The 27,354-nt window shown below is 52.6% G+C and overlaps 1 protein-coding gene and 1 long non-coding RNA gene across 10 annotated transcripts in view; one reads left to right on the plus strand and one right to left on the minus strand.

Annotated features, from left to right (window-relative positions):
• The window catches only part of PAX5 (paired box 5), a 197,592-nt gene extending 175,167 nt beyond the window's left edge, over positions 1-22,425 (plus strand). For 4 of the 8 annotated variants that reach the window (XM_032306381.1, XM_032306382.1, XM_032306385.1 and 1 more), the window contains 2 exons: positions 8,933-9,019; positions 15,218-18,938. In XM_032306381.1, coding sequence (XP_032162272.1) covers positions 8,933-9,019; positions 15,218-15,294 — 164 coding nt within the window. In that variant the 3' untranslated portion in view covers positions 15,295-18,938. Of the gene's footprint in view, positions 1-8,932; positions 9,020-15,217; positions 18,939-19,272; positions 21,776-22,399 lie in introns of those variants that run through there. The other 4 variants (XM_032306380.1, XM_032306379.1, XM_032306377.1 and 1 more) reach the window with 2 other exon arrangements.
• LOC116569918 overlaps positions 21,720-27,354 on the minus strand; it is a 57,804-nt gene continuing 52,169 nt past the window's right edge. For both annotated transcript variants that reach the window (XR_004277248.1, XR_004277249.1), the window contains one exon: positions 21,720-23,852. This is a non-coding gene — a long non-coding RNA (uncharacterized LOC116569918). The remainder of the gene's footprint in view (positions 23,853-27,354) is intronic.

The following is a 27,354-nucleotide window of genomic DNA, read 5'->3' on the forward strand; positions in this document are numbered from 1 at the left end:
CGGCCCCCAAGGAATAGTGTAGGGTCGTGCTCTCTTCTGAGCTAGAACTATCAGTGGGTTTTGCTGGCGCTTTTTAAGAACACGAAAGCAAAACCACAATGATGGAAACTTCTCTTGAACTCTGTTTCAGTGAGCCGGGCTTGGTGCTGTCATTGTGTGTCAGAGCAGCCTCGCAAGGCCTAGAGGGGGCCGGGCCACTCAGAGAGCACCTGTGCCACCTGCCTTTCCTCCTGCGGGACCTGCACCCCGGTCCTTGCTGCACACTCCGCCCTTCCCCTCTCAGTGTGTTTTGCTGCCCCTCTTGGTCTCTGTCTCATGCTTCTACCAAAGATCAAGAACCAGAGTTTTAGAAATGCTTTTCCAGCATGATCTCATGATCAGTTTCGGTCTGACACTGGAAGGAGCGGGCCAAGCAGTGTGAGCTGTTGGTCACACATGGATACTTCTTGGTTCCCACCCTCAAGGAGGAGACTCAACAAGAGGAATGGAGATGAGGTCACAACTATCCGCCCCCAAAGTCTGAACAGGAGGCGCTCTGGGCCATGGGGCTGAGGGCTCAGGGGAAGGTGGGGGAATGGGATGTGCGATCCACAAAACAGTATTTGAGCTGGGTCTTGACAAGTTGGGAGATTGGACATGAGGAGGAAGAGGAAGGTGGCATTTCAGATGAAAGGAACAGCATACGTGGTTGGAGAGGGGCCCCATGGAGCATGTGGGTGGGCAAGGGCCGTTGGCCTTTGGGGCAGGGGGCTGTGGGAGGTACGGCTCAGAACTCACCGGGACCAGACCCTGCAGGTGCTTGGATGGCACAGCGGGGCTTCTGGTCCCTGCCTCACAGGCTTGTTCCTCACAACTGTGCTGCGTGTGGGCACTCCCAGAGGGAGGCACACCAGAGACCTGGGACTTCTCGCCCCGCACACATACGCACCAATCAGGCTTGCCTTGCGCCACAGCGAGGCTGCGAGAGCCATTTGTACATTGCCTGTTGTCTTGTTCGCTGTGGGTATAGATAAGGACATGGGAACGGGACTTTGGAATAATACCACAGCAGGAGGACAGATTAAAATGGAACCAGAACTGCTCAAAACGTGCCGCAGCATAGCCGGGGTCTCCAGTGGAAATCTCTCCAGGGGCCAGACTGGTACAGAAAGATGGGAAGCCAGCCTCGGGGGATAATAGTCACAACTCACTTGTGGCTGATGACACCCTTGCCCCTTGGAAACACTGGGCTGACCATTAATATATTTTGGTCGGCTTCAGGTGGCTTGAAGGCCCCAGTTCTTGCCTCTGATGGACGGCCAGCTAGTGGGGTCCGATGGGCCCTGGTGCCCACAGTGGATGTGTCGTAAATGTGACAATGGGGTTGTTTCCCTTGGGTTCCCTGTAGGGTTCTTGTGTTCCGGTCCCATGGTTGGAGATAGCAGGAATTGGGCTGAAGACCCCATGGTCTCCAGGGGACCAAGTTGAGGTCCACAGTGGTCACACAGCTGCCTCACAGCCAGTAAACAGTAGAGCCCAGGCTCACGGGGGCCCAGCCAGCACCGCCGTCCAGCTGTGAAGCCCATGGCTCTCCCGAGAAGCAGAAAAGAGACACATTCTGCATTCACTCCCTCACTCTTGCCCTCTCTCTCGGTTTTTCTCTTCTTTGTTTTTCTGAAGGCCTTCGTGGCTGGCTTGAGCTGGTAGGAGAAGAGGTTTTTCCCAGGAAAGGATCGATGCCGTGTGCCAGGTTGTCCGGGTTGACAGGGCTGACCTTTAGAGAGTTTGCTCGGGTTTTCCTCTCCCTGTTAGGAGCCCACGAAGGTCTTGTTCCGGAGAGAGGGAGACTGAGAAGTGTTGGCCTTCCAGGGGGCCCATTTGGGAGGTGGGTGCATTGAGGGTAGGAAAGGGGAGAGCATTAGTGCTGGAAACCGTTTGAGGCTGTTTGTTCAAATCTCTGCCGTACACACTTTACACATGAGAAAACAGTCTTAGGGGAAGGGGCTTGATCGAAGTCACTCAAAGAGGCTTTGACAGAAGCCCAGAATCTGGTGTGGGCACGCACCACCCCGACGCACACCCATGTATACATGTGTATATATGTATATGTCTGTGAACACATATGCATCTATATATATGTATGTTACATCTGTAACACCTAAAACAATAATATAATGCATATACAGTTGTACCTAATATCTCTACATTTGAAAGCTGGGTCCTGTGTGGCGTGTTGTAGTTGTCATCTCTCTAGCTACAGACGGCCACGTGTGCAGACTACCCACTGACCCCAAGCCGTGGCATGTCACGAGGTTCTCCAGGGCCATGGGGAGGAGGTGGAGAAAATCTCACAGTCCTTTTCCCATCTTTCCTTCCTCCTCCTCCTCCTCTGCAGAGCTTCTCTCTCTAAGCCCAGCTTCAATCCTTCAGAAATAGAACTTGGCTGCGAAGTCACTTTGAAAGACTTTCCGTATGTTAATTACAGCCGGCCAAGGTCTCGAGCAGAGGTGGGAGCCCACCATCTGCAGATGGGGTCGGCCCCCGGCGAGCGCTGCAAATCCCCATCATCTGGCAGGTGTCGTTTTGGGTTAATTAAGAGCTACACTGAGCCGGTTTACCTGTCACTTCTGAGAATTTTAGGAAACTTCGACTTTCTTGCCATCTCTGAGCTTTTAGCAAAGGAGAAACACAACAGCTCTCATTTCTGACAATTTTCCTGGCTCTGGAATCTTCAGGAAAGCTGCCTTAAAAAAAAAACAAAAAACAAAAAAAACAACCTTTTCATTTTAATCGGTCCTTTCTAGTGACCTCATTGATCTTTACCACTTGTTTTTGTATATTTCGAAGACATCACTGTTCTGGGGAGATCCACCATTTATCCTAAATTTCTTAAGCCTCTGATTTCTTCCTGAGTCTTCGAGGAAAGAACACACATTCCTCAGCTTTATTCTGTTTAGTGGCTTTGGAAGAACCTTCAAGTTGTGGGTCAGGGGCCTCTCTCAGCAGTCAGGGCGGTGGTCAGAGGGTCTGGGCTGGGAGCAGGAAAGACAACGTTTTCTCTACCATCAGTGGTGAGAAGGCACCAAGTCCTCCCCATATGAGGGCTTGCAAAGATCTGTAACTGGTAAGTCTTATGATCTTCACAAGCTTCAAAAGTAGAGTTTTCCTTCCCCTCCATTTTACAGACAAGACAACTGAGGCTTAAGAGGTAAATTCATGCACTCAAGGCCACCCAGCCTATGACTGACAGAGTCTGGTCAGGACCATGGGTCTGACGCCAAAGGCCATTTTTTGTGGTCTTCTCCCCAGTAGACAGCTCTGGGTAGGACTGAACAGTGGAGCTCACCTGTGGCTATAGCCCTGGAACGAGCCTGCAAGAGGGCCATCCCTCTGTTCTTGGGCCGTGCTGCCAGCCGCCGAGGAGCAGGGAGTCTGTCTCCTGTGCCCCTGGGTCCCATCATGTCCCATCTGCCTGGTCCCAACTCCTGGCTTTAGCTCATACACTTGCTCCCCAGCCCCAGCTCTCCTCTACCCAGTGCAGAGTGCCCACCACGGCCAGCTGGAACTTTCTGGACCTTGAGCTCGAGTAAGCTGGACTCAAACTCTTGTTCCCTGCCTCATGGAAAAGTCATTTGTCCTCTCCAAGATTGCTGCCACGTGGCCAGGGGAGGCTCCCGGACATAACCCAGTGCTCAGGCTCTGGGGGCTCTGTTGCTCTTGGACCACATGTTTTCATCTCTGCCCTGCTGGCTGCCCAGCCCCTGCACTCAGCCACCGAACGTGACTCCCCCGTAGGAAGAAAACACCAACCGAGTCGGTTTTACCGAATGTACCTGAGATGGTGGTTGGTTACAGCCCCTGGGAGGAACAACTTAAAATGGGAATCTCAACACCCACGTAAATGTCCCTCACCCCCCACCGTCCCCACACGGGGGCTGCTCACAGCCACTGCCCTTTCCTCCTCCCCGGAACAGAACTGCCCAAGACCCAGGGCCTTTCCTACACACCGCGCTTTGGCCTCTAAAACTCTACTCCTAAACCCAGTGCGTATCTGCATATCCAAGAACTCAGTGAGAGCTGGGCAATTCCTTTTGGGGCCTTCGCAGGTTTTAGAAGAGGTGCTTCCTCCTCCCCCTCTCTCCTGCATCCTCAGCGTCCTGGGTAGAGGGAGAGGGGAGTTCTCTTCTCCCCGCTCACCAGTCCTATGTGTGGGTCCATATTCAAGATGAAGAGACTCTGCCCAGGAGAAATTCACTCATTCACCCAAGGCCACACAGCCAGTAGGCGGAGGGCTGAGTGCAGAGCCTTTGCTGTGCCCAGCCCTTCCATAGGAACGTCCACACCCATCTGCGGGCGCGCCTTCCCGGACCCCTCCCTGCTTTCTGCTCCCACAGCATCATATGGGGGGGCACCGGCAGTGCTGGCTCCAGGTCTGCTCTCACTGCAGTCCTGGTTTCCCCTCGGGACTGCTCCCTCCCAGGAGGCTGGGGATGGAGACAATGATGACATGTTCTGTTGGTGACAGTCCCTAGGGGCCCATATGTGGCCAACTCCAGACAGCCCGGGAGCTGTCTCTGAGGAGGGCCCATGTGCCGTGCCTTCCAGATGACAGCCTCACTGTCCACTGAGTGACAGCTGCCCAGACTGGGCTGGCATCCCAGTCTGCCTCACAGAAACTTTTCTATTAATGCACAAAGAAAAGGTTGTCCAGCTTAAGGGGCTGGTATTTTCGAGAGATGCCAAAAGCATGGATCGGTTAGTGGACAGAAACAAGGGGCTCATGCTGTCCTCTGTGCTGGGTGGTCATAAGAGAAGGTATTTACCTATTTTTTAGACCAAGAGTTCATCTTGGTCTGTGAGTGCTGCAGACACGATGTGTCACAGCGATCCCACAGGTTTTTGCGTTGAGCTGTGCTCACCTCGAATGTGACTCCCATCTGGGAAGGGGTTTACTGTGTGGTCGCTGTGTCAGGCCAGCTAGCAGTACTGCAGGGGGTCCTGACAATGAGCCTGAAGAGGGGCTTCCATTTCCCGCCCTGGAGAGCATCGAACGTTGTCTCCCAGGCCCCTGTCCCCTCCTGCTCGGACTGTAGCAGCAGTCACCTGGCTGGTTTCCCTGACCACAGGCTCACCTTCTCCAGCCCGTGCTCCAGATCCTGGCACTCCCTAGGCTCCCCTGGGTCCCAGCTCTACTGGGAGAAAAGCGTGATATTCTTGCCCCCCAGTTCTGCTCTGGGGCGTGCCTCTGCCAGGCCTCACAATGACCTGGACATGCAGGTGGTCGCACTCTGACCAGTCCCACGCAGCCCTTTGCTTGTGCCTGGGAGAGACTGGCTCCCTCTGCCTATCAAAATCCTGTCTCTCCTGGCTCACAGGCTCCCAGGAGCCCCAGAAAGTCCCCCAGTGCTTTCCCCAGACCTTCTCTCAGTTGGACAGGATTCATTTTTCTAAGAAGGTGAGTGTTCCTTGGGTGTCATGAGTATGGGGAACTGAAGCAGGGGAGATGGCCCGGGAGAAGTGAAATCCAAGCTCAGCTGACAAGAAGGGGCTGTTGAAAAAAAAAAAAAGGAGGAGACAGAGAGGCCCGAGATGGGAAGGCAGGGTCACATACGCAGAGGGTCCTGAGCTGGGGGGGGGGGCAGCCTCGAAGTCCCTCCACCCTTCTGAGCCTCCATTTCTGCACACAGAAAATGCAAACAGTTGCATCTATCTTGTGAGCTTCATGGGACTGTCAGGAAGGTTAGATTAGATTCTGAATGCCAGAGAAGCTTTCGTGAGCCGGATCAGGTCATGGTCGTGGCCGACATTTGCTGAGAGTTCACCGTGTGCTGGGCACTCTGTGTATCGTCACCCGTTCAGCCTTTACAGTGACCACACACAGTGGGATCTGTTAATTACCCCTGCTTTACTGAGGAAGATACTGAGGCACGGAGAGGCTGAATGACCCACCCAAGGTCACAGAGTTAAGAAGAAGGACACTTGGGATTTAAATCCTGACAGTCTGGCTCCAGGGACGTTGCTCCCAGACTCTGTGCCTCACTGCCTGGGGACCACTGGGTTCAATGGTAGCCTGTGGGCTTGAACCTAGAGAGTCTGCGGCTTTCTGGCCACCTTTGGGGTCAGGACTAGGCCAGGTCTCTAGACAAGCAGCCGTCTTGGTATCTGAGGACCTGGCCTCCCCACATCTCATGTGTCCAGCAGGTGGCCGGACCACTCCCACAGGTCAGCCTCGGGCCCCGGGCTGGGGAAGGTGCCCTTACCCCGAGTGCTCACTCTTCCAGGGCAGGCTGAGGATGCCCACAAAGTCCCCACTCAACTCACCAGGCGGGGTCCCCGGGGGCTCTCATCTTCCACTGAGGAGCAGGACAGTGTTGTGAGTGGAAGCCACTAGTGGGTCAGATAAACCGGTTTGAATCCTGGCATGCAGCAGGCGTTCCACACAACCCCGGCTCGCAGTACTCATAGCAGAAGCAGCGAGAGCTGTCATCTGTGTCCCTGGAGGACTGAGGCACACCTCTTCATTCATTCAACAGACCGTTCTCGGTGACTGCTAGATGCCAGGCCCTGTGCTAGACAGTGGGATGGGGACGTGAATTTGACAGACGGAACTCCCTGCCCCCATGGAGCGTCCATCATCCTGGAGGCAGAATTCACAGGATAAGCACAAAAGAGATGTTGAGTCATGATCAGTTCTGTGGAAGAAAATAAAGCAGGAAAGAAGGATGGGGCGGAACGGTTCCCTTTTAAATTCGGTGGTCTGGAGACGAAACTGGAGCAAAGCCTAGAAGGAAGTGAGAGAGGGAGCTATGCAGACGTATGTGCAGGAGTGTTGTGTATCGGGTAGAGGCAGGCGACTACAGGCTCTCCCCAGATCCCGACTGTCTGCTGTGGACGGGGTGTCATTATATGGGGAGCGCGGGGGGTGAGGGTTGTCGCACAGGATCTGAGCGGAAACAGACCCAGACCTGTGGGGCAGACACTCCCTCGTCACAGGAGACTCCCATGTAGGTGCTGTGGGATGCTGCGGGAAACGGGGTGCGTCTAAAGAGGGGGCTTCCCAGAGAAAAAAGTAGCCAGTTTGGGGGCCAGGTGGTGGAGGGTGCAGGGTGGATAACACACAGTTAATTTCAGCTGAATGGATCCAAGACGTGCATTTCTGAAGGGATGGAGATCAAGGGGGCTTCCCGGAAGAGGTGGCCTTGGAGCTGAGCCTGGCAGACAGGCATGATGTTGCTAGAAGGAAAAGCGGAGACCACCTTTGCCAGCATGGCCTGGTGCCCTGGGCCCGGGCACAACGCTGTCAGGAAGTGCCTCTGATGGGGCAGCCCGGAGCCCTGAGAAGAGGGTGGCTGTCCCCCTTCTCCAGGCTGCTCGTTCTCTCTGATCCCCCACCTTGGCCCCCAGGAGGAGGAGGAGGAGGCACTGATGGATATGCGGAGCCTGGGCTGCTGCGGCCCAGCTCTGTCACCATGCTCTCCCTCCCTCCGCCGGAACCTGACACCCTGACCACTGAGGCATAAAAAACAGAGAATTGGAAGGCTCAGCCTGTCAGGCTGGGAGTGGCCCCCAGAGAGGCCTGAGGAGGAGCATGTGTGTGTGTGTGCGTGCGTGTGTGCATGTGCTCCGCCTGTGGTTGCCTATAGAAATGGGGAGGGGGCCAGGTGGGCCCAGGGGGTGGGAGCAGCTGGCCCCTCGGGCATCCCTTATTGTTTCTGCCCTACCTGGTGGAGCCCCAGGGACCCTACAGCTGGGCCTGGATGCTGAGGAAAGAGCAGCGCTCCAGGTCCTGCCTTCTGGTTGGTCCTTCTGGAGGCTCCTGCCCTTTGGCATCCTTGAGAGGAATGCATGGAAGCATGTCTGGGCTGAGGGTGGTCTCCTGAGGCTGTGTAACTTCTGTCACCACTGCCAGGGAGGGGCCACATGCTCTGTAACCGGTGGCTTACAAAGCCTCTCGCCAGGCAGCTACCAACACAACCGGGCCAGGCATTGCGGTGTCCACTCTAAGTGAGGTCCAAACCAGGCGCTCTGGGAATCCCAGGCACAGGGAGGAGACAGGCAGAGCCAAAGCAGCAAGGTTTGCAGGCAGGAATTTTGGACTCCTTTCCTAGGACTGGCTGGTGATAAACAGGCTCTCTGGGGGCTGAAGAAAGAGCACAGGGAAAGTGCCAGACACAAGAAGCAGGGCCCCGTCAACTTCTTGTGTCTGGGGCCAGAGGGAGCCATCCTCAAGTCCTACTGCGCCACCTTTCCCCAACGCCATCCCTATCCTGACACAGCTCAGAGTTTCTGCCTGAGCATCCCAGCAGCAAACCTCAGCCCCTTTCCCAATGCCTGGAAGGCCCCGACACACTCCCTCTGCTGTGCTCCCCAGCCTTCTCAGCAAAGTGCCGTCTGCCTTCTCCTGGCATGGACCTGAGCATCTGTCTCATCCTCCCCTGTAGACCAGGGCCCCAAGAGCAGCCCCCTCTGGATTCACAACACAGTGGGCCAGACTAGAACCGAGGTCACCTTTGGCTTCTCAGTCCAGAGCCACTCAGGAAACACATGGGCAGTGAAACTGAAACCACACTGGGGGCACTGGAGTGCCTCGGTCAGGGCTGAGAGCCAGGCGGTCTGCAGCTTCGAACTTGGGTCAAGACCATTTTGTGAGCAATCCTGGGCATCGGTTTTCTCACCTGTAAAATGGTCCGATATCCCCAGGGAACACTTGGCACACAGTAGCGTCATGGTATGCATGTTAGAGGCTGATACTCACTCCCTCTGCTAAGGAAAATGTTACAGGGGGAAACACAAGGCCTGTGTTAGCCGTCTGCTTGATAGGAACATGGGCCAGAACGGCCTTTATTGGTTACGAAGAGTACCTGCCGTTTCTGTAAGAGGCAAATGCCATCGGCATTTTCCAAACCTGACCTGACATTTGGTTCCTGTTTCTCTCTCCGCCCACCACATGCAGGGAGTGAGTTTTCCGGGAGCCCCTACAGCCACCCTCAGTATCCCTCGTACAACGACTCCTGGAGGTTCCCCAACCCGGGGCTGCTCGGTGAGTACTGGTAGAACCCTGTGGGGCCCCAGGGCCATCAGCTGCCACATTAGGACTCTCTTTGGGCCAGGGTCCCTTGATAGCCTGCAGTCTGGTCCCTTAGTCAGGGTGGGTAGCTTGCGTCAGATATGTGCTAGCCAGGATGGGAGATGGGAGCTTCAGACAGTAAGCACCGCTCCAGCTCCACTCGAGCCCTCTTCCCTCCCCGAGATGTTTTGGCAGATAAGGGAAAATGGGAGAGAAGGGAAACAGAGAAAAAGAGGCGTTGAAGGAAGGGGGGAAGTGTAGAAAAAGTGCCTGCCCGTGAGTAACATATTTCTTAAGAATCACTGAATCTTCTGGTGAGAAATCTCTAAGAGGCAGCAAGGAGGCCAACTTGGATTGATTAGTAGTGGCTACCTGTCTTGATAAGGACTCTGAGGCTTAGTGATTGATTAGTGATGTCTGCATGGACTTCAGCAGAGCCAACTCCATTGGGAAATCGAGTGCCCTGTGTCCAAAGGCCTTCCTCGTCCTGCCATTCTGAGCTCAGCTGGTGCCCCACCTCTACCCAGGCCTCAGGCTGGCAGATTATCCATTGCTGGGGCCAGCCTGATCTGTTTATATCATCGGAGATATGTGGGCCCCTGCAAAGACCAAGCAGGCTAACTCAGCCCTCAAAAGGCCAAAAAGAGCTGACATGAAACCAGCTGGTGAGTGATAATGGGAGCTGGAGGTTCTGGAGCATTAAGCAGGGGGCCAGGGCTCACAGATGTCACTCACCACGTGGGGGCAGAGCTAGCCAATGAGCCTCAAGCAGTGGCACAGATCCTGCCCCAGCACTTAGCCGAGGAATTCCCACACAGTCAGGATGCGCCTTAGAGATCACCCAGGCTTGTCTGTCCAGCTTTGAAAAGCCAGGTTAAGTAGAACCTATTAATTCCTGGATCCTGGATTATTTTAGGACTGGGAAACAGACTTTGAAAAAGCAAGAACCTGATCCCTTTGGACTCTAATTGCCAGGTCATGGGTCTGTGATTAGAGGACTAGGGCATACACATGACAGACACCATACCTTCCTGGCTGCCACCCATCGGTGTACTTGGGCCTCCAGCTGCCCAGAGCCTTCTGGCGGGTCATGCAAACTTTGCGGGTAGAATAAAGAATGATTACTACCAGTTACTACTCCTGGTCCCTAAGCCTAGATTTCATTTTATAGATGATTGGGATCTTACTACTTTGGCCTCCTGTATGGGCTGATCTGTAGACTTCTTTTTTGGTTTTGGTAAAAATCAATTCTAAGTATTGAACCATGTCTCCATTTACCTAATGCTTTTCCTGAAACAAGTGCTTGGAGAGGCCCTGGTTTCTGAGTTGACCTAGCTGTCAGTCTTAGGAGGCAAAGGCTAACCACAGTCTCCTTGAACCAGAGTCTTTCAGAGGGGTAGGGGCAGAGGGCTGGGTCTGGAGCCCAAGCGGATGGCAGGGGAGGCTCGTGCTGGGTGGCATCTGAGGCCTTCACTGCTCGCGCTGGAGGGCAAGCAGTTCACATGCCTGGGTGTTAGGTATGGGCTGTGTGTGCCTGATAGGGAAAGATGAGGACTTTGTCTCAGGGAGCCTCCAGGCTGGGGCTGAGGGAGCCTCAGGCAAGGGTTGTCTGTGTAGGGAGGTGGTCAGTGCCTTAAGAGGGCCAGAGCCACTGTGGAGAGGAGGAAGAACTAAAACTCCATCCATCTAAATGAGTACCAGCTCACTGTGTGGGCGCTGGGGAAGACTCTTCAGGTGGGTTACCTTATTTTATCATTTCAACAGCCCAAGGGAGTGCATACTATTATCTCTATTATACAGATCAAGACAGTGGGCTCAGAAAGGGTATATAATTTAGCCACAGTCACACAGCCTGCAGGTGGCAGAGTGAAGACTCAAACTCCAGTTACCCTGACCCCGGAGCTTATATTCATAACCAGGGTATGGTGTGGTCCTCTTATTCTCCCTGACCAATGAAGTCTGAACAGCACGACATCCAGGAAAAGAGGCCTTGTACCTCCATAGGAAGCCTTGAGGGGCCCGAATACTCAGACCATGTATGTGACGAGAACAGCTCTGACCAATTTTTGAAAGCCAGGTTACTGTATTTATCTGTTAGGCTTTCAGTTGCAAATCACAGAATCCACTCTGGCTGTTTGAAGCAGAAAACCAATTTATTAAGGGGTACTGGGGCTTCTAGAATCTCCAGGAGGACCAGACACAGGTGTGGGGGGACATGGTGGGGAACATCACCCAGCCACACTACCAGGGCTGGGGAGCCCTCCTGCTGTGGCCAGTTGGCTCTCCGCCCTCTGCTGTTGCTCTGGCCGGGGTGTGGGAGAGCTCGGCCCTGCCGCCACTCCCACTTGGAGCTGGGTGCCTCCGCCATCTGCTCCTAGCAGATGAAGTCTTGGCCCATTCACTTCCTCCCAGTGCGCCCTCACATGCAAGAGACTCTAATAGGCAGAGCCCAGGGGACACACTTATGCCCTAGCAGCAAGCAGAATGAGAAAATGAGTTCATTCCAAGAGGCGGGCCTCATACCACTGGACACCCTGCAAACACAGGGAAAGTCAACACAACACTGGGCAGATAGACATGAGAAATGGCCCCTGTACTTCCCAAGTCTGTAACCTGGGAAATCGTAGTCAGGCCATCCTCCAGTCTGGGCCTCAGTTGTCTCAGCTATAAAATGAGGATAATTGCCACTGGGGGCTTCGTTCAGGCAGGAGCTGAATCTGGCGCTCTCCTGAGGCCCACAGCCCTGAATAAGCAGTGATCCCACCTTCCTGAAGCATGGGGCTCACTGCACCATAGTCTTGCAAATAAGCTGCATGCCCATCACATCTGCCAGATTGTCCTCTACCCAGCCTGTCTTCAGGCCTTTAACTGAAAGCATCCCCCTGGACCAGAGAGGTAGACCGACTATTTCTGGGGAAGGTACCAGAGTGGGGTGTGGGAAGCTGCTCTGAGGCTCCTTGGCGCCCCTGCTCGATCAGTGGGAGCTGCAGAAACAGGTGAGCCCCCCCCAACACGCACACACCTGTGTGCTCACAGCCTCACATGTACCACCTGCACCCTGGCCAGCCTGGTTGTAGTCCCCTTCCCAGAAACCCGCAAAGCCAGGATGGGCAACGCTGACCTAGTGAGGCTGGGCACTGAATTCTCAGGAGAACTCCCCTCCCCTCTAGCCCCCTCTGCAGGAGCCGCCAGCATGGTGCCCACACAAGGCCCAGCCAGGGCACAATGACGAGGCTGGGGGGGGCGGGGCACAGAGGCAGGTGGGGTGGGGAAGAAAGCAGGGGTCAGTTAGGATTAGAATGGGTGTGCTTGGGGCCTGCTGTAAGGGGATGAGGGAGTGAGCAGGAACCTGGAATGACTGTGTCAAGAACAAACTGATAAAACTGAATTGGGAAAAATTCTAGGTGGAGGTCTAATGGGCACTAGAAAGACACAGTGCTTCCTAAGGTGGTGGTTTCATTTCTCATGGTAAATGCAGGCATTTTTGATTTGGGGGGACAAGCTGGCCAAGAGATTAGGCTTTGGGAGGGGAATGAGTCAGAGCCAGGGGTGAGTGGTGGCCTGTGGGAAAAGGGAGGGTTGAGCCGGGTTCCTCCCAGGAGACTCACATTTGTTGCCCCCAGGAGAGCCCTTGGTGAAGGCAGTCTCTGCTGTTTTTCCACTCCTCTGCCCTGCCCAGGCCTGCAGGACCACCCCCCACCCCCGGGGGCACAGGCACGCACATTCCTCTCTAAGGCAGGATGTAGGGCTGGCAGCACAGATTCTCCATGGGGGATTGTCCTAATGCTGTCCCCAACCCCGAAGAGAGGACAGAGAAGACTGGCTGACAGGTGTCTCTGAGCCAGGGCTCCAACTAGGAAGGTAACAGAGGAGGCAGCAGGAAAAGCCATCTCTGGGAACACTTGGCATGGGATGGGTGTCTCTGCCTTCTAGATCAGCACGGAGAGGTATTTCCCTCTCCTCCTCCACTGTCACCGCTGCTTGCGCCATACTCCCTCCCCAGGGGGGCAAAGGGAGGAAGCAGTCATTGGGACTGAGTTTGGAGGGCCAGTGGCAGGTGCTACAGTGCCTCCGCGCTCCTGCCTTCTAGATCATGTACGAGCTGTGTAATCTTGGGGAACGTACAGTCTCTCTGCCTCGGCTTCTTCATCTGCTACATGGGGACAATGCTAATCTCTACCTGATGGAATTGTTTTGGAAATGGAAAGAGTGAATGGCTCTAAGTGGCTTAGAAGAGTGTCAATTTCCAAAACATTTTCATATCCTTGTCTTGTGGTGCCCTCATATGACCCCATTATGACCTCCTTTTACAGAGGAGAAAACGGAGACTCAGATTTAAGCCACTTGTTCAGGGTGATTCAGCCAAGAGTCCATGATTTGGTGCTCAGCTATGGTATCTGGGAGACTCACCAGAATTGGTTTGGATTTGGCTGGGATTTCAGAATAAACATGAGCCCACTCCCCCAGGGATTAAGCAGATCACTATTCCCATGCATGGTCTGGGGGCCACCCGGGCCCTCACCATTGTCCACCTGGATAAACCCTGCCCCCCAGCAGTAGGTAGACAGACCATGGACTGCACCACGGTGGGAAGAGTCCTGGATGCGAGCTAGGCTGTGGCACTGAGAGGCCCTGTGGCTTTGGGCATGTGGTTTTGTATGTTGAGCCTCGTGTCCTCACCTGTAGAATGAGGCAATGGCCTGGCATCTCTAAGCTTTGTAGTTCTGAGAATCTGCTGGTCTCCCCGAGCCCCCCAGACTCTTTCATCCCTGGGGAGGAGTTTGGGCACAGCATAGGCTTCCTGGAGGCCTTGTCTGAAGCAGGTAGCCCCAAAATGAAGCCTGGAGACTGTGGGAGGAACCCAGCCTGGCCCTCACCCTGGCTCTGTCTGGAGGTCACAGGTAGGAGGGCCTCCACGGGGAGAGAGGCCACCATGGACTCCCATACCTCAGGCTCCCCATGTCTGTCTCTTCCTGTCCTCCAAACCCAGCCCAACCCACATCCTCCAGGAAAACTGACTCATCTTATATTCCAAGCCAGAATCATCTTGTATTCCCCAGAGCTCTAATCCTTCTGCTGACTCTGGACATTGGTCTGTGATGTTTGTGATTATTGCCCCTTATTGTCCCCAACAGAGCCAGAAAAGAAATGAGTAAATGGGCAGGGGTCTCTGCTATTGTCTGTTTACTGGGTGCTGCCATGCCTTTACTCATCCGACCTGGCTGTGAGCACAGGCCACATGCCTAGCTACCGACCAGGGACTGAAGACAGACACAGGGAAGAGCCAGAGCCCAGCACCTGACCATGTGGGGGTCTCCATCCAGGGGCGTCCCGGGGTGGGGGAAGCAGCAGTAAAAGAGATGGTTGGGGCCCAGGTCCAGGCTGCAGAGGAGACTGAGCTCAGAAGGGCTTCAGGAAGGAGCACAGGAAGAGGCGAAGAGGCAGAGAGGCAGAGAGGCAAGGAGAGGAGGCTAATGGGCTAACGCGCCTGTCCTGGAGGCGGAGATGAGACAACACATGTGAAAAAGCAGTGCGAGGCCGAAGAAATGCTTCTCCACGGGTAGTTGCTATTAGCATGAGGGTGTCCTTGAGACCTGTGTGCAGTCTGAGCTCCCTGGGGTGTGGTCTGTGCACGGTGTGGGCTGGGAATCAGTGGTTGTTGGGGGGAAAGCCAGAGAGGTGGGCGGAGTCAGGTCACAAGGGATCCACAGGGAGAACTAAGAAGTGATGGCTTTTCACCCTCTAGGCCAGAAGTGGGCAAACTCGTCCTGTCAAGGGCCAGACAGTAAACATTTGGGGCTTGGCAGAACATGTGACTTCAGCTGCAGCAGTCAGCTCGGCTGTGGTAGCAAAAGAGCATCCACGGACAGCACAGAAACAAATGGGCAAGGCTGAGTTCCAGTAAACCGTTACTACCGAAACAGGCAGCAGGGAGGATTGGACCTGAGGGCCCCAGTCTGCCTCCCCCAGCTCTAGATGGGGAGGAGGCCTTGAAATCTCCTAAGAGGAAGCAACCCTAATTAAGCTTGCAATCTGGGGAACAGACTGGGACAGAGATCTTGGTGGCCTGGGAGGAAGGGGAGGGGCCCCTGGTAGAAAGGGGACCCCAGGTATGGGGTTGCAGGCACAAGGTCACCCTTGAACCTCTGTGCCCTCTTCTGTCTCCCCCAGGCTCCCCGTACTATTACAGCGCTGCGGCCCGAGGAGCTGCCCCACCTGCGGCCGCCACTGCCTACGACCGTCACTGACCCTCGGAGCCAGGCGGGCGCCAAGCACTTATAATACATATCACTGAGGGCGATAGCCTCTCAGCCCCTCCGAAGACAGCCAGAGGGGCCCAGTGAGACCATCCCCCAGCAATCCCCTCTCGCCTGAAACTCCCTCCCAACCTTCTCCTGCCAGGGAGCTGGGGTTCTATGGTAAGGCCATTGGACTTCTAGACACACGTCCATTTCTAAGAGTCAATCAGTGAGCTTCTCCCAACAGCAACCAGGTCTCTGCAAAGCCACAGACTATTCTGCAGACAACTGTAGCCCTAGCCTAGCCTGCCAGTCCCCAGCTGACTGACCATCCACCTGTCTTCCTGCCCCAGGCCTGGGAAGGAGAGCTTGCTTTTGTCACTTCAACAGCACCCGTGTAAATACCTTCTTGCTTTTTTGTGGGCCTGAGGGTCCAACTGAGCAGATTGCCCATCCATTATGCATCCAGTACTTCTGATGTGTCACAGGACGTCTTAGACCTGTGTGCAGAGCATCCCCTCTGTCCTGGCTGTCCCGTACAGGTGGGCTCGGAGTTGTCCTTGAGACTAAGGATGCCCACCTCCGGGCACAGCCTACTGCTCATTGCTACTTCTTTAATGTCTGGACTAAGAGGCTCATCGGGCTGGTTATGCTTCAAGCTTCCCCCCTGAGATCCCTCCTCGGGAGAAACACACTGGAGAGATGCCCTGACTTCCTGATTCCGTATTTTTGGCCCTAGTGCTGTGTGAGCAGCTCTTTTCCATATCAAAGGACTCAAAGAGAACAAAGAACTGTCTGGGAGATTGATTCCTCAGCTACAAAGTCTAAAGATACTGTCCAAGGTGCTGACTGCATTGTGGACTTGGAATCCTGGGGCTGGACAGGACCCAGAAGACCATAGTCCAAGGCAGGGACTCCCAAGCCCCTGGAATCACTGAACTGAACTGGGATGTATTTTCTGAGGCATGCCCAGGCTCAAATCACATTGGACACCCACCGTGGACCTTTCTCCCACCCTCCAGGATGCCAGAAAGTGGATTCCGGGCAAGCCTGTCCCTGGCATGTAGACAATAATTAACAAAAAAGACATTATTGCACTGAGGACCACAAACACCTACAGCAGTCAGCCAGAGCTTCCCAATTAGCCCCTCCCTGTCCCCACTGAGCCTAGTATGCAGCTAGGAATAGAGGTGCTGGGGTAGGAGCAGATGCCTAACTTTGCACAGTGGGTATATACCTATTGATGCAAGGGGTGGTGATGGTCAGGGCCATGGCCAAGGACCCTGGGAGCTTGGAGACCTCAGTGGATGCTGGAGTGGTCAGAAAAAAAAATTGGGAAGATGTGGGGGACAGAGGAAGGCCTTTCAGGAGGGGATCAAGATAAGTAGTAAGGAAATGCTGTGTGAACTGGGAGTGGTTTTGAAATAGGAGTGCCAGGGGCCACCATCCCTTTGCCTGGAGCCTCAATTCCTTCAGTAGTCTTTCTTGCCAAGTCAGAACAACAAGATGAAGGCCCTGTCCCGATCTAGGCTTAATTACATAGATGAAAATAGACTTTGCCATCTCGTGTGACAGGGTCTCTGATGTTTGCATGTCACCAAGTTGGCAAAGAGCTGGGGCAGTGCAGAGCCTGGGGTTACTGGGCCTGGGAGGTCTTGTCCTGGCCACACCACTTCTTTGCTGTGTGACCTCGGACTAGACCTTCCTCTTTGAGCCTCGGCTGACTTGGTACAGCTGGGTCACCTACAAGGCCATCCTCCAGTTATCTCCTTGCCTTCCTCTTTCCCAGGGTGCTGGGGCTGTAGCTGGGCCATCCGGGGGCAGGTCTTCTACTTCTGAGCAAGCATAGGGGGTGGGCATCTATGTCCTACTAATATTTGGACCAAATGGGAAATAAGAACATGCAGAGGGATGGGAATCTGCCTTGAAAAGATCTAGTCCAGCTCCCCCCAGGGGAAACTGAGGCCCAGTTTGGGGAAGCCTAGAACAATGCAGGGAAATAGAACAGATCCTTGGCTACCGCGTGTTTACTCCCCAACATCCTACAAGGTGGTGGGAGAGAAGAGGAAACTGGGGCTCAACAAGGTGGAGTCCCCAGGCAGTGACTGGCAGAGGTGGGGCTAAGATTCAGCCTCCTGACCCCTGGCACAAGGTGATCCCTCCATCCCTGGAGAGGGAAGTTGACAGCAAGGGCAGTGGGAAATCGTTCTGGGCCCACTGCCACAGATGGAAAGTCCTGAGCTATTAGTGACAAGGAGGCCCAACCACCCAGGGCAGAGGTGGAGCCAGGGCGCTCCCTGCAGGCACACCCACCACCTTGGAACCTGCTGGGCAAAGAAGGGAGGTAGCTGTGTTCCTCCAGGAACAGGATGAACTAGCTCCAGCCTCCACCTGCCAGGCAAGGTAGGAGAAGATACGATAGCTGGCCTCTCCTTTCCTCCTTCCCTCCTTCCCTCCTGCAGGAAGGGGTGGGCCCAGGGGTCTTCAGATCAGGCCTTTGGCCTTTTGTACCAACACCTTTGGTCCACATCCCCCCTTGTGGTCTCGAGCTATTGGGAAGTTGGCCTTCCCTGAACCAACTGCTTAAAGCAAACACTGTCCTTCCTCATCAAAGCCCAGCTGGTCCCCTTCTGTTCCTTCTCGTGCCCTGTGATGAGCTCCATCCATGCCTTTCCTATCTCCCCTGAGGCTCTGCTGGTCTTCGGATTGCATTTGTATTTATAAGACAACCCCTTGATTCCTGGGCTGCCGGGCAGAAGCACAAGAGCACAAGGATGTACATGCACGTTCTCACACAAGTACCTGCTCTCCCCAGCCCACACGCTGCCTGGTGGAACTGCCTGGGAGCTTAGAGAGAAAGGTTCCAAAGGACACAAGCTGTTGAGTAAATGCCAGAAAATTCTGAATGGAAAACAAGGCCAGGGCTTTCACCAGCACTGTGGCTGGAGGATTGGGGTACTCCTCCACAGGTCTTCAGCCCTATGTTCCGGCTCTGACTTTCAGAAAGGACCCTGTGGATTTTATTAAAAAAAAAAAAAAAGTTTCATACCATTAGTCTAGCTCCAGCCTTGGAAAATCTGAGGACATATCAAATCCAGCCTCCCTTTCCCAAGGCGCCTTAGTTAGGGTTAGCCCTTTCATAACTCACATTTGTATGGTGCTTTGCAATCCTTGACCATTCCCTGGGGCAAAGATCACAATACGCACTCTAGAGATGGGAAAACTGAGATTTGGGGCTTCCATGGCAAGACAGAAGTGAGGTGAATTCTCAGATCTCTGGGCCTCATTCTCTCTCCACAGAAAGTGTGCTCTTGTCATGGGAGCATATGGCTTAGACATACCTTTCAATCCCTAGAAACCCCCTATACCCACAATGAGAAAAGAAAGAACAGAGACCTAGAGGCTGGCCTGACCAAATGGCCTAAGGCTTGGTGGCTTTGCTGGTCTACTGTGGTTTCCATTTAACACCAAACCTGCAAAGTCTTTGCCCAGATTCCTTCACTACAGTGCTCCTGAGGTTTCATTCACATTTCTTCCCTGCTGGGTCCTGAGACTCTGAGGGGATCAGACCACATCCAAGACCACACCATTGGCCCTGGCGGGGCCTGCACATGGGCCTGCCTCTGATTCCCAGGGTCTAAGGTTCCAGGGGTTACAAGATGTCCCCTCACCGTGGCTCCGACTTCAGACCTGTCTGTGACACCATGTAGGCATTCCCCAGCCAGGCCCTGATGGCGACCACAGGCCTGGGAAACACAGACTGCAGTCTCCAGGCCCCTGAACTGCTGCTTCCCCAGTCAGGCAGGTAGAGTCATCTTGCCACTCAGGCAGGGAGTGAGGAGGCATGGCGGGTAGGATGGACCTGGCCCCATCCAGGGGCTTTCAAAGGTGGAAACTTCTTAAATACTTTTCAACCAAAAGAACAGGTTTGTGGGTCATGTTTGATCCACTGGGATCCTAGCTCGTGACCCAATAATTTTTGTCCAGGGCTACATTTCTTCTTCACCTCCTGCCTTTCACTGAAGACGGGAGCCCAGCAAGATGGGAGACGTGCTTTAGCTTGTCAGGCCAGTCACTGTCGGGGACGGGCCTCCCCAGTCCCTACCCCTCCCTCCTCACCCTGGGCTCTTGCAGACTGTTTGGGCTTTGAAGGTGGGTTGGATAGAACAGTTGGGAGTGGTGGGAGTGGACAGACTGATGGCTTTGAGAGGGGTCTTTCCTGTGGGGGGTGGGGTGGGAGGAAAGTGCCCCAGATGTGGCCACAGGGCACTGAGGGGTAAAATCCCTTTATGAGAAGTCATAGCCCAGAGCAACTGCCCTACCTTTGGGAGCCTCTGGTACCAGCTTCTCTCCTTCTGGATGACATTTCAGCTAGATTTTAGCTCCAAGCCATGGGGAGCAAATCTTAAAAACAAACCGAGCACTCCTGACAAACACCTAGAAACAAGACACGTCTGAGACACAGCTGCCCCGAGGGTAGAGAGAAAGCCAGGCCCCTGGATCGGCCAGGCCCAAGCTAGAGCGGATGGACACCCACAGGGCTCTGGGCTATACCAGCTCCTGGGAGGCCCCGCTAAGAAGCTGGCTTTGCGGCCGTGGCCCTGTCACCCATCTAGGAGCCTGCCTTTGATGGTTTCCAGGCACGCACATCGGTGCTCCTGGAGAATTTATTCCTTTAGTTCTTTTGGCCTCGGAGAGGTCCAAGGCAAGTACATTTCTTAAAAGGTAACAAAACATAATCGGAAAGTTGGACAGTCAGGCCATGACTCCTAGCCTGCAGTCCGCCCCACCTCCCAGCAGCCCCTTCAGCCCCCTGTCCCCTGCCGACCCCTTACCTCAGGATTCCCTCTTGCATATTCATGGTGGAGCCACAGTGCTGATCTGCACATCCCCACTGTCAGCTTGCCGCTGCATCTCCAGAGTGGCGGCCAGGTCCCGAGGGGCTGCCAGGGAGGACTGGAAGCAAGTCCCCGGCCTGCCCGCTCTCCTAGGAGGGGTCTGCAGCTTCTGGGATGTGGGCTGCTTGCCAGGAGCAGCCAGGCACCAGACTTTCTTTCCTTTGCTGTGATTTCTCGACACGGGGTCCCGTTCCTGGGCCACCCCCCACCCCAGGATCCAAGGAGACCTCAGGGTCACGTCCCTGCCAATCTAGAGTTTCAGTCCATCTGTTCCCAGGGATCCCATTTAGCCCAAGTCTGAGCTGGGGGTAAATGTAACCACCACGCAGTAACTCTAGATATGCTCCTTCCTATATCTTAGACCTCTGAGCAGCACAAGGAGAAAACACAACTCTTTATTTACTGAGGAAATCGTAACGAATTCTAAAACAGTCCATCTCAGGTAGTACATTTGGCGTGTGGGCAGGACAACGCAGGCAGGAATTCCACCTTTCAGCTCTAGACAGTTCTGAGCATGGCTGGGGGAAGAAGTGTGTGCAACAGCAGGGGGCGGGTTAGATGGGGAGTCAGGCACCCCCTCGCCCGGCTCTTAAGGCCTGGCTGCAAGAGGTCAAGCTGAGCCTCACCCACCCCAACCACAGGCCCACCCATTCCTACAACTATTGCCATGGGGCCACCCGTATCCCCAAAATCACCACGCATAAGGCCACGTCCCTCATCTTCTCTAAAAGCACCATTAAGAACAAGTGATTTTGGATGATGGATTTTTGATTTACAAATGGTGCATTTCCCTTGGAGTGGAACAGAAAGGAAACCACTTAATGGCTCCCTTATTTTCAAGCATGAATACATTTTAATGAAACTATTTTATTGTATTTGAGGAAATGGAGAGTTGAACATTCCAACCAATCAATAGCCAATTAATTGCTATAAAGCTAAAAATAAATAAGTCCTGAGTCTTTCTGAAATGCCCTGCAAAACTCAGAGCCTCCGGATCAGGCCCTCCCCTCCATATGTGCACATGTGAGTATGCACACGCACACGCACATGTACACCCCTGCATCTCAGACACTTGAAACTCAGACCTGGTGCTGAGTTTCCTCATGCCAATTCTTGCCTGCTCTCCCTGCCTTTGGTCAGAGATGGTGAGCAGATCTGGCAGCAGCCTATCCTGGGGCTCAGGAAGAGGCATGCCCATCCCCTGGCCCCACGCTACCAGATTAATGGGGGGGTAGAGTGGGCAGTGGGGGCCCCCTGGTTGCCCCCACCCCACCCCGCGCCGCTGGGCCTCCAGGTCTGGGCCGAGGGTGGAAATCTGATTTGGGTTTTGCCCTGACTCTTGCTGACAGATGCTGCCCTGGTTGTTCACCCTCTAGTGGCCTTTGGACATTGAGTATTTATAGAAATAAATGCAGATTACATTGCAAGTGGAACTCTTTGCCAGGAAGACACATGGATTTAGCTTCTCATTCTTTGAGACGGTTGACTTTGTCTTAGGGTCTGACCTTCCAGCATCAAAGAAATACATATCTACTGTATCCGCCAAAGTTTGTGATGCCTGCATAGACGCTACTTGTTAAAAAAAAAAAAAAGTACAAAAAAAAGTACAAACCCCCCCACAATTGAATTGCCTTTGAAAGTGGGAGACGATCTGTCTCCAACAGATTGAAAAAAAAAAAAAAAGCTTCTTAAAAATGTGTATGTTTTGTATTCTTTTTTTCTAGTAGAAAATAACTGACTTGAAATATTGGTGGTTTTTTTTCTTAGTGACGTGTGTTGCTTTTGTGTGTAATAATATTTGAATGTAATTACAGCAGTGCCAATTTGCCAAAGATGTCGGACATATTTTTCTTTTGTTGGGAGGAGGGCAGGGGCTGGGGGTGGGACTTGGGAGAAAACAGGGGTGGGGTTTTGGTTTTTTACTTTTTTTTTCCTCGTCAAACCTGAAATTTGTGGTTTTATTCTAAGTTAAATGGTTTATTGCAACACTTTTATTTTAGATTAGTTGGAGAAACTTGCAATAAGATTGGCGTAGTTTTAATATCTGTGTGTCTTTTCATGAGTGACTGTTACTTGTGAAGAATTGATTTTATGTAACCTTTATGTGAGATAATTATTTGTAAATATTTGCCATAATTTTATTGGTTCCTAAAATAAAAGTAATTTTTTAAGTTCAGAAAAAGAATTTGATTTCGTTTGTCTTTACAACTTCATAGATGGTTTTTGACAACTTTGACAGAGCCACGTGGGGCCATGGGGAATTTTTCTGGCTCTCCTGATGGAATTAAGGTCAGACAAATCCATGTACCTATAGCAGCGTGGAGTGGTGTTGGACCCTGGCCTGGGCAGGGCAGGAAGGGCCCTGGGCGGGCAAGCTGGCAGCCTGTGGGGCTGGCTGGAGCCCCGCCCTGGAGGGGACACCTAGCTCTGACACTCAGTGGCTGGAGAACCTTGGTGAGTTCTGTCACTCCACTTCATTTGCTCCTAAACAGTAACACCCACCTTGTTTATTCATTCAACAAATAATGTTTAAGCAGGTCCTCTGTCCCCAGCACTGGGGACACAGCAGTGAACAGGGCTACCAAGGACCCTAGTGACACGAAACTCACAATCTAGTTGGTTCTTGTGAGGTAACGTTAACACACACTGAATGTGTGTTTAGTGATGGTGTGCACATGCACACGTGCTCTTAACCTGGATCTTAAAACTGCCTGAAATAAAAAATGTCTGGGTGTTACCCACACACCTCTAACATGCAGGCTTTGCTCAGGAGCCCACCAGACCAGGAGACCTTGTCTTGGGCTCCAAAGCCACAGGCCCGACCCAGCGAAGGCTTGGAGCCTGAGAATCCAGTCCTTCTGTGGAAGGTGCCCTGTCCCTACACCTGCAAAGCAGAGCCATTCTGAGTGCACGGGAGCCCAGGAGTGGCTTTCCATCAGGGGCAGTTGCAGAGCTGAGCCCTGCCCCTGCTGGGCGGTGTCAGTCTGCAAGGGCAGGCAGGGACCGCTGCGCCCCTTGGCACAGTGTGTGCGACACAGTAATTGCCAGAGATGGAGTGGGTGAGTGACCGCGTGGGGGCCGTGGGCTGCGACTCATTCATATTTAATAAAGCCGGCCATGCAGCCTCCATTCATTTTGGCAATGGATGGTGACGAAGGTGATTCCTGAGGGAGAGAGACGTGCTGGTGCAGCGGAGCGCTGGCCCAGCGCCTTTCTTCCCCAGGCTCATGGCTTAGAGACACGAACTTCAAGGAGAAGTGGCAGCATTTTGGAACTGAAAATGGGACCATCTGGTGAGGCAGAGCAGACATCGCCGTCCCTGATGCCCTCGTTTCCAGCTCCCTGGGATAGAGGACCCCCGCCTGCCCTCCTTGGGTGTGGGCCACCCAGTATCTGCCATAGCCCGGGTGTGAATGGAGGCAGAAGGGAGGTCGACGCAAGGCCTCCAGCAAGAGGGGTGGAAATGCCAGCCTGGAATCCGCTCTAGCAGCCTCCGGCACCTCCAACCTCAGTGACTGTCACAAAGAGGATGAGAGGGACATACCTGAGGTCTGCTATAGGAGACTTTCACCTTAGGCCCATCCTTCACTCAAACGCCTGCTGGAACCAGGCCCGGTGCTAGGTGCTGGGTGCGGTGGTGATCTGTGGGGGAATGAGGCTGCCGTAGGGCTGTGAAAAAGGCAGGACAAAGATTCCTAAGAGCCTGGGTTGGGTGGTCAGTTTGCTGATGTAAGCAGTCTCTTAACTTCTAGAAGCCTTGGTTTTTTTCATCCATACAATGGGTATAAACCTTATAACATTTATTTCAATGATCTTGTGAGGAATACATGCACTGTGGGAGGTTTTTTTCCCCAAATGGCCAATATGAGTTTTGCCAAGAGATCTCAGCTGTAAGAAGCCAAAATTTTACATCCAAAGGTCAAACTCTAGTTGGAAACTTCTCTGAGCCAGGCTCAGTACTGAATGCAGGACGAGGGCTGCCATAGCCCAATATGTCTCAGGAAAATTCATATATGGCAACTTAATCCCCAATGTGGTGGTATTTAGGAGGAGAGAACTTTGGGAGGAGATTAGGTCTTGAGGGTGAAACACTCGCAAATGGTCTTATAAGAGACCCTCGGGAGTTTCCTTATCCCTCTACCATATGGGAACATAGGAGACAGGCCTTAGGTAGAAATCAAATCTGCCGATGCCCTGACCTTGGACCCCAGCCTCCAGAACTGTGAGAAATAAATGTTTGTTGTTCAAGCCACCTAATCTATGGTATTTTTGTCATAGCAGCTGGAAAGGAGTGAGACAAAGGTAGAATGCAGAAATGAACCATCAAGGAGCCTACCAAAGCTCCAAGAAGATCTTTACCTCACACCTTCCACTCAGATAAGCCCCTGGTGGATTAAACAGTTATTTTTTTTCTTTTAAGCAGGCACCATGCCCAGTGTGGGGCTTGAACTCATAACCCTGAGATCAAGAATCTCATGCTCTACCAACTGAGCCAGGGAGGCGCCCCTAAGAGGTTACTTTTTCAATTTTTAATAAAACTAGTGGTGTTTATAGATGAATATATTCATACCTCTATATGGAATGTGACTTTGTAAGCTTAAAGATATGGAATAGCCTCAAAGGAAAAGATAGAATTTTGACTGCTTAATTTTTTTTAAACTTTAAATGTACCAAAAAAAAAAAAGTTAACAATAACAAAAAAGGACAAATAATGTGGAAAAATAAACCCATGAAACATGAAGAGGTGCACTGGCCTTAATATGTGCAGATTTTGTATGCAACGATATGTAAAATACTACTGTCCCCATTAAAGAAATGCATAAAGAGCATGCATGACCACTCACACATGAAGACATACGAAATACAAGTGCAACCTGAGATTAAAAACAACAGGAGTCAGTTTCACAACCATCTCTTTTTAAAATACCCCATTCTGGTGAGGGTATGAAGCAACGGCCACTCCTCTAGGCTGCCGCCGGCTGGGCTGTCTGACCACCCGAGGCCCCAGGGACACCTGGAGGAGCAGGTACTCTGAAGCAATGGTTCAGGGATCCTGCACCCACGCCTGCACACCCCCAGGTCTGTGGTTTTCCCACTGGCCTGGATGCTTGCAGCCACAGGATGGCATCGACAGCCCAGGTCAAGTGAGAAACATGGTGTCTTGAGCCCAGCACTGTCATCAGGAAGGGCACGCAAGCGGCAGAGTTTCCCACATTATCCACAAACATGTGTAAATATCACGACGGCTCGTAATGTAACCAGGAAAATCACTTCCCATTGTTTCCCCTTCAGTGATATTTTCTGCTTGGCTGAGTTTGCTTAGCACACTGGAAAGGCCAACTCATCAGTTCTTGTTGTTAATCAAGAGCAGTAATTGTCCGAGTTCAAAGCCTCCTGACTTAGAGTCTGCTGAATAGGATAACAAGTTCCAAAAATGCTAAGTAGTAGTTTCTATAAATGGGACTTTTTAATAGGAAAGGCCCCTGAAGAGGGTTTGGGGAAAAAACCTTTCTGTGAAGTGGAATTCAAACATTGTGCAGACTTTATAGAGCATGGCAGATAAATGTCTAAAACTCCTAGAAGGTTCTAAAAGCAGGGACAATGTAGACACAGACTAATTTCCTCATTTCCTCTGTGAACTTGTGTATTGGTTAAGGCAATGCCAGCTGATGTAACAAACATACCCCATAACTTAAATGTCTAAACACAAAAGAATATGTCTTTTGCTCAAATAATTGTTAAATGTGGGCATTCCTGGTCGGCAGGCAGCATTCTACAAAGTGACTCAGGGATCTTGGTCCCTTTTATCATTTGGCTCTGCCAGCTTCAACTTGAAGCCTCCAAAGTTATCTTGCTTGTTTGCATCAAGCCTGCAAAAAAGGCACAAACGCGGAGGATCAGCCTTGAGAGGATTTCATGGGCAGGGCTGGAAATGGCAGACATCATTTTCACTCACATGCTATTAGTCAGAACTCAATCTCGTGGCCACGGGCCGAGAGATGTAGTCTACCTTCGTGCTGAAGAGAAAGAGGAAATGGGTCTGGGGATAGCTAGCCAAGCTGGAACTTTACAACACCATGAATGGTGAAGAATTTCAGTCTCAGCTTTATTCAGTTCTTTCCTACCCAACTCCGGGGCAGTGAAGGACAAATAGGCTGAAGCTGAAGAATGGCACGAGTTCTGCCCTCCCTGCTCCTCACTCCTGCCCTTCCCTCAGTTGAATTCAACCTGATACCAGGCTGGTGAACAAGTACATTCCTGGCCCGGAGGAACTGAAGGAGTCCCACAGCTTATCATCTGCAGCTTTGCTCCTGGTCCACTCTGATCTTCTGCCCTGCTTCTAAATATAAGACTCTTTGGGTTGAGTTTTGATCAATAATACCTCTTAGCATTTATTGAGCACTGTTTACCAGCTGCTGAGACTTGATGGAATTTTTCCTGCTGTCCCAGAACTGCACAGCCAAGACCCAAAGTTGAAACCGACAGTTCTTGGAGTCTCTAAGAGTTGGGTCCTGTCACCTTCTGCAGTGCTACCTGAGAGATGACAATTCAGAGAACAGACCTGACCACCCAGTGACTCCCCCTGCCTTCACCCATCCACCTTAAATATAAGAAGACTGAGAGAAAAAGGTGGTCAGCTTGGGCAAAATGCAAGTTCAGAAGTCCTGAGGGCAGAGCTATTGCTTCTTGTCTCCAAAGCTAAGGGAAGGTGGCTTTAAGAGCAAGAAGGGAAGACTGGAATTTCACTCCTGTATGGCCTGCAGATTTGATGACCTGTCCTTGTGTTTACTGAAGCAGGGAAAGGAGACCAGGCAGAAACACGGGTAAGCCCTATGGGTTGTGGGGCACCAGAGTTGCATACCACCTTTACACCATCCTGCTAGAACCCCACCCCAAAGACCCTTCCCCCTGGTGAGACATCTGAAAGCTAGAGGCTATGCGGTGGTGACAGTAGTCTTTGGTGGGGCTGGGGGACAGAGAAGACGCAGAGGAAGATTTCCCACAGCCAGAAACAGTGTGCAGGAGTTGAGGAGGGGAGGCACATGGGATTACCACACAAAGGTAAAGGTAAGGAGACCCTGCGGATGTTATGAAAGTCCCTAATCAGTTAACTTTAAGTTAATCAAAGGGGAGATTGCCCTGGCGAGCCTGACATAAGCAGATGATTTCT

This window comes from Mustela erminea, chromosome 12 (assembly GCF_009829155.1).
Source record: "Mustela erminea isolate mMusErm1 chromosome 12, mMusErm1.Pri, whole genome shotgun sequence".
Classification (NCBI taxonomy): Eukaryota; Metazoa; Chordata; class Mammalia; order Carnivora; family Mustelidae; genus Mustela; species Mustela erminea.